At 49.9% G+C, this 7,129-nt stretch overlaps 1 protein-coding gene across 1 annotated transcript; it reads left to right on the top strand.

Moving 5' to 3' along the window:
- Window positions 1-1,376: 1,376 nt before the first annotated feature.
- Window positions 1,377-4,217, top strand: EAH_00026830 (hypothetical protein; the record flags this gene model as incomplete). The annotated part of the gene is made up of 7 exons (XM_013392805.1): window positions 1,377-1,570; window positions 1,758-1,882; window positions 2,389-2,502; window positions 2,787-2,849; window positions 3,178-3,223; window positions 3,373-3,410; window positions 4,033-4,217. 7 exons carry the CDS (start codon window positions 1,377-1,379, stop codon window positions 4,215-4,217), a joined length of 765 nt encoding a protein of 254 aa, XP_013248259.1.
- Window positions 4,218-7,129: the final 2,912 nt, after the last annotated feature.

Raw genomic sequence — 7,129 nt, 5'->3', positions numbered from 1 at the left:
ATGCACTTTGCTACAGAGAGTAAGGGGCACACAAAAAAAGTAGTACTGTGCCATTACAACATAAAAACGGCTTTCAGAGCATCCAGAAGACTGTTGCTAGTCAGTCGTTCCACCGTTATAGATGCTGGAGTCGCAGGTGCATTTGGACGGAGCACTCGCGTGCACACCTTGACGCGAGGGTTTGCTCTGGGACTGCCTTTCCTGGTCATTGGACGAAAGTGGCTTGTGCGACGTATGAACGGGGAAGGAGAACGCGATGCCCAAGAAATGCAGCAAGGGGCACGGCATTAGGACGACGACAGACGGGTGGATGTGGTTAATGAAGGACGGAATTTGAAGATATGGAGCTGTCACTTACATCTGCAAAGTCTTCCTGATATTCTAAATGGATATCCATATAAAGCACTGCCAGTCTCAGGTGCATTTGGGTGCTGGGTTGATGCAATATGAGATGTTGGTTGACTTCACAGTGGACATCGAGCGGTTAGCAGTTCTGAACATGGGCAGTGAAAAATAGGCATACCGCAGAGGAGGGTTAGTCATATTTTCGAGCCTATGTTGCATTCAGAATATCTGTATCTTGAGCCGAAGGAGCATGGCAAGCAAATGCCTCTACCGTCTTGGCGGGGGCGCCGGCTGGACTGGCTCTAAAGCTTTTGAGGGATTTGGGCATAGCATACGCCATACGCATAAAATTGTGCTCCTTTTGTGCGTTTGACCAAATGTATCGTGCAATGCATCTAGGGGATCTGGGTATGACTTGCTTTGCGTTGCAGGATGTACGGAAGAAGCTGATGAATGCGAGAGAATGGCAATCTGGATCTCTTCGCTGTGGTGTGTAAATCATCGTAGAACTTCATGCTGCGTTGCGCTTGTTATCCACTTCGCGCAATATTCTGTGAAAGCCTGGTTGCCCTTTCTACCATGCTATGAAAGTGCCATCTGTAGTTGGTTGCTGGCAGTGCAGTTGGTTTATTGGACGTTGTCGCCGTAAGCAACATTGCATTTTCCCCCCACAGCAGACTGCTTTGCACGATTGTGGAAAATCTCGCTTAGTATGGCCTGTCCCGTGGTAGATGAGTGGGCAGAAGTAAACGGTCGCTGAGAGTAGCAAGATCCTTGTATTCACAGCAACGGGTAACGCTCTAAGAGTCAACCGCACACCGACTCATTTTACCAGCTTGGCGGAGCGGAACCTGGGCAGTCCAGTATGCGTGCAGCTGGGCATATTTGCAGCCATCCAATGACTGCTTAAACGTTACGTCGATGGAGGCCAACTGCATCAGGCAAGCGCGTTCCTAGCGAACATTCGAATTTTTTCCCGCAAGCAAACGTCATACAGGCCGGCCATGTTGCTCTTTCAGTGCATGGAAAAAATGGGCTTCGGGCCTGCCATTGCTGCTCCAGGGGATCGGGAAATGCGCCCAACATTAGACTATCCGGAGGAGCCGCTGAGGTGTAGCTGCAACCATTTGTCTGCAGGCGAAGGTGTCTCTGGCCATACCCGATCGGCTCTTGTCCTGTGGCTCTTGGTGCATTTTGGATGTTGCGGAGAGCGGTTCCGCAGTCAGTATGTTACATGTTGGCAAATCTAGAAAACAACACAAGTTTTAGGGGCGGATTTCACTCGTGTGCAGATACCTACGAAATGTGGCTTTTGGCACTTCCAAGGCACGCTTCGCGGAAACGAGAGGTATGGGGATGCTCGCATGTTTGACGAGTTCAGTGGGTGCTGCACTTAGTGCGTTTTGACGCAGGAACGTCATGGGCAAAAGTTCCCTGTGCATTTACGGTATCAGAAAATGGGAGTACGCCCAACTAGGCATCGCATTACCCTGTCGTTACTCATATCGGACAATTCAAAAAGTCCGCATTTGCGCAGGTCTGTGCAGTCCCAGTATTTGCAGTGCTTGTTAGATATCCATGAATACCAAGATGCTGCTTGCCCTATGGCTGCTCTGGGTTGCTATTTGTTCTATGCTTCTTAAACCGTTTTAATGGGCGGTTCATACCAAGCGCAGCAAACGGTTGCGAAAGGCATACTGTACTATGTAATGCAGGAGGTGCGATGCTAGCTAGCAATGGCTTTAAGCATGCAACGCGCTCAATTACGGTTGATGTGTTGGTGGCGTTGCAACTGAATCGCAGCTCAAGTAATCTCCTGGCCGTTGGCAGTCCTCATTTGTAGGGAGGACTAGTGAGGAATACCTACTCTTTGTGGTTTCTACCTCTGTAATGCTCATCACGTTGTGAGATCACCGACAGGACTGGCAGTGCTGCCGAGAAGCTGCGTTTTTCATGTTTCCTATTGCAACATGGTGCGCGCGTGCCCTCAAACGCATTGCTACGCACGTGGGAAGCTGCCATGCGTGCCTTTGTGTTGTACAGTAGTTGCTGATGGTAATGGAGGCCGCCAGTGCCTTCTCAAGTGGTTCCGCGAGTCTTGTCGCCTGCAGGCAGGAAGCGGAAACGGCTCGGAACGGGTTGACATCCATTTCACGTGTGGCTCTTCTTGCTAGCCTTAAAGGAGCATATTTTTGCCGCTTGGGCAGCTCCTCAGCGTTGCCCCCGTGCTGATCTTGTTCAAGTTACGCTTCGCTTTCGGGCCAGCCGGCCAGGGCGAGGTGCATGGAGGCATGACGTCGAGCTGACCTAGCACGAGAGTGAGAGGCGTGTATCTAGTCTGTCTCAGTGGAATGTTGATGAAACAGCTCTAGCTGTTGATGGCCTACGTTGCACAGGGTTACTTTGACACTGTTTTCACAATCAGTCATGTGCTGCTGCAGGCGTGGTAGGCATGCGCAAACTGCATTCCGGTCAAAAACTGAGCAGCAAGTGCGCTGACTCAGGTGAACGTGGGAAATGTCTGGTGATAATCAGCACCAACGCAACTGGAGAGTGTGTTGGCTTAGCTTCTGTAGAGTTTTGCGATTTCGGGACTGCAGAAGTAACCGCAGATTCCTCTGCCAAGCGGCAGGATAACTGACTTTAGTTGAATCGGTGCAACCGGCAAATCACATAGTTCATTTTTTCTGGGCGTAAGTGTCACGTTGTCGAATGGTCTCTAGACGTTTGTTGACTGGCCGCCTGCATCGAAAAGCTGCCAGCTGGACTTTAGTACGAACAATTCTAGGCGTCCCATTCCTGCCGCACTTGTTCTTGCGTTTGAATGCCCAGACAATGCGTCAAGTTGGGCCCAGCAGATGGTAGCTTTCCCAGCCCAGTGAGCTAGGACAGATCTTGCCTAGCATCTTTTGGTATTTTAAATGTGAGTATGTGCCTAAGCCAAGCTACCCGTGTGGCAGGTTGAGTGGGCATGACACACCTTCCCGGGGAGCCATTAGTAGGATCTCTCGCTCGCACTTATATTAGGCTTCACAGGCTGAACAGAAGCAGTTACAAACGGCAATGTGGGCTATATCCTCTGCAGTGCATTGGAACAGCTGGCTGCCTATGAATACTAGCAGCTGCTGCTAGCATTAATCTGGTGTCAGAGAGTACGACGGGCCTCAGTTTAACGGTGCTTGATTGCCAACAAGCTACGGTAGAGCAACTATAGCGCTGGCCATTTTGCTCATAGTGCAAATTGTCTTCTAGATGCATCAACAAAGGTTTCCTTTCTGTTCCCACATCCCCCCACAATATCTGGCATGTGCGGCTAGCCCTTACCGTCAGACTGGCACTGCATCTCTCGCATGGCAGGACTAGAAGGTCATTCACTGCCGTTGCAGGGCAGAATCCCGATTATTTTCAGGTTTATCAAGGAGAGATGAGCAGTTTATGCTGATTCGCGGCACAATTTGTACCCTTTGCTACGTTTGCTCTCTCGCCAAGGAGGAGGAACACGCATGCTGACTAGATATTTTTGATCATTATAGCAGTGGGCTGATTTTCCATTTTGGAGACCAGGTTTGCTTGAAGGTGGGAGACCGGAAGGAATTTGACAATGTCACATTGTAGCGCTGGTGCGTGGTTTGAACGCCGCGAAATGGACATAGCTCTTGTGTTATGCGCTGGATTTTGGTTTCGCAGATTGTACGTTGAGGGAGGAAACAATGTTTGTACTTGTATACAGCGTAAATGCGCAGCGATCGCAGCTGGAGGGCCACATTGTGGCAGGCAGCGTGAAACTTCACAGCAGTGATGCCTATCGCAGCTCCTGGTTTGCCTCGTTACAACGGCTGAATTCTAGCGTAATTACTCGAGTGCTGCGGTAATGTCACCCAAGTGCCGCGGAGTGTGAGCTGGCTTTCTTCACAGCCGCCGGCGTCCAGTTGCTACACTGCCCTCGTGAGAACATCGCCTGGCGGCCAGGTTTAGTACTTAGCATTCACAGTCAGCATTGCCAAGCAAAAGCAACAAGAAGTCGAGATAGTTTTTGAATTCGGCATTCTGCCTCTTAAATGCCTTCTACTTGGCTTTCCAAAAGTTCGCCGCAGCTCCCCTAAGGCACCGAGATAATTCTCGAATTGGGGATTTCGCCTAATTTAGGCAGTACGCTGCTTGGACATCATAAGGAAACAGAAGGGTGCTGCAGGCAGACACCCTCAAAACGCTGTGCGATAAGGAGGATCCTTGTGGCGGAGGAGATGCGCTTATTGGTGCACCTACTACCTCATTGTAAAGCGCCGCTAGTTTCGGCGGGATTATCATGTGGGGTTATCGTCCATGTTTTGGAAGCCTGACAATCTTTAGTGCCAGGAAAGTGGGCTGTATTTTCCGGTTGGTTGGTCGCTTGTTTCTCTTTAGGAGATATGCTTTCACCAAGCTTCATTCTTACCGAAATCCAGGCAGCTGACGAGTCCCAGCTTTTGGAAAGTTTAATCAGTCTTACCTGCATTCAGGCAGTAAGTGCCGTGTTGATGAGCATACTTAGAGTATAGTGCTTACCCAGGGAGGCGAAGATACATCATGATGGCCTTGCTGAGCTTCATTGTTGCCTGTGCTGCCTGCACAAGAAGGCATTCCTTGGGAGCAGCGCTGATATCCTTATGATATCAGCACTTACATATGTTTATGAATGGATAAGCACATGGAGCACACGGAAAATACTGCCGCCGCGTTCGTGGAGCGCCTTCATCTTATCCAGAGCAAGGAACCACTGGCATCCAGTGAAGGCTGCCTTTTGTGGACGACGGCTATTTTTGCCGACTGAATCTGATATCACTTCTTTTCTACTTTTCTAGCCGGACATACCGCGCAAGGAGCTGGCTTGAAATGCTATGGGAAGGAGGGAAGAAGGGTTACTGTTGAATGCAGCTCTCTTGTGATTTGGACAGAGTCGTCTTTTGAAAGGTGCCTGCAATTTTCCTTAGCCTTAACTGTCGGACTGTGCCCTCTATATGACGCACCATACGAAGCGCTTCACGTCTGCACAGACTGAGAGTTGAAAAAAAGGAAACGAACCCATCTCAGCTTCGGAAAACTGTCTCGCCCATTGTCAACCAAACTGGTCACTCACGGCAACTCAGTTAGTGCGCTGGCTTGGAGTGATGCTTTGAAGTGCGAAGTTCTATAGCCTCGGGTGCAACCACGTAAGCAGCAGTGAAAAATGTTATCTGTGTTGTAAGCGGTGGCAGTGCTTGGCTAACTGCCCATATTGTGCGTCTGTAGGGGGCAGCGCAGCATAATTTTAAGGTGCGCTTAAGGTCTTGTTGTTCAGTTCAAATGGGCAAGACCACGCCGGAAAACTCCACTCTCTGCGTCCTGTAGTATTGTGCAGGGGTGGTGGGCTGCTGAGTGCAGTGTAACAGTGTAAGCAGACCATTCGCCCGCACGCCTCGTTGAAAGCTGGATATGCTTCTCCTTACTCCGAATACCTTCCGTTAAGTTGAAAGCGTATTTGCTCTGCAGCATTGTTTAAGCTGAGGTATGCACAATGAAACAACATCACCTGCTTAGAAATGCCGAGGTCTGCGTGGTAAAGCGAGTAAGTGGCAAACAGCTCGCAGGGAGTGAACAATGAAGTGATTCTTTCAGCATCATGGGCAGTGCCTCAGCAATATCTCAATGACAATTCACAGGTGGCTCTGTTGCAATAGAAAGTGCGTAGAGTTTCCAAGGGTGAAAAGAAAGTCTCCGCGACGAGTCAGCTTGGGTCATGGTGTAGTCGCCTTCATTGGGGAGAAAACGCGTGCAGTTTCTGAAGGAGACTTCACGGCGTTGCTAGCTTTTTGTTGAACGCGAAAGCATGTTGAGAGCTGTAGGCCTGGATACACGGGTTTATTGTGCAGTCCTGCTTGCGCTGCGAAGCCCAGAGCTGGAGCTCTCAACGACACAAATGCGTGATGGTGTATCCAGAGTGAGAAGTAACGGCTTACTCAATGGCGGGGAGTTGCTGAGCAAAACAGGTTAGACATGTTCGGGTATTCCTGCTTCACATTCGCAGAGCACGGCATTACAATGCGCAGGACGTCAGTGTTTTTGCAGCCCCAAAGAGCAAATAACACACTGGTAGTATCTGCTTTGCGCATCTCGTCTCTTGGCTTGGAAGACTTTACGTACTTCCGATTATGGGTTGGCGCACTATTTGCTTTGGGAAGTCGCTTTGTTTTGTCCGAGAATTCCGAATCGCAGAGTAACTGAGTCCTGTGTCTCTACAGTGCGTACGGCTTCTATTGCAGTTTGGCTGTTGTCCGCATCGTCAGGCGTGCTGTCCTCAGGAGCGTACTGAAGATCCTTCAAAAATTTTGCCAGTGTGTGTGGGCTCATACACTTGTCCTCGTCAAGGCGATGAAGACGCCTAATTGCCGAAGCTCGCATTGAAGGGGCACTGTTGCACATGCGCCAAGTGCATATATTGCTTTTTGCCTGTGCCGTAGTATTTGTTACGGAGGTGGCGATTATGGCGGTATAGAAAGTAAGTCGAGGGCATATGGACATGCTGTTTTGGGTTGTATGTCTCGCCGTGCTCCCCAGTCTACAGCTAATTATCCACTTAATGCCTCTTACACGTTGACTGGAGCACCGTGGCAAGCTGTAACTGTCCAAGTGAACATAGTGGGTCCCTGGAGCTGTCCCTCTAGACCTGCGGCTCTCAATGAGTGAGCTTTCGCTTCAGGTGTCTATTAAGTGATTTCACGATGCCACACAACTGGGTACCATATTGCTTTCGAGGTGCCAGCTGTCA

This window comes from Eimeria acervulina, genomic scaffold (assembly GCF_000499425.1).
Source record: "Eimeria acervulina Houghton genomic scaffold, Eah_scaff226, whole genome shotgun sequence".
NCBI classification, from domain to species: Eukaryota; Apicomplexa; class Conoidasida; order Eucoccidiorida; family Eimeriidae; genus Eimeria; species Eimeria acervulina.
The sequence above is the reverse complement of the archived record's forward strand: the minus strand, read 5'-3'. Positions and strand labels throughout refer to the sequence as shown.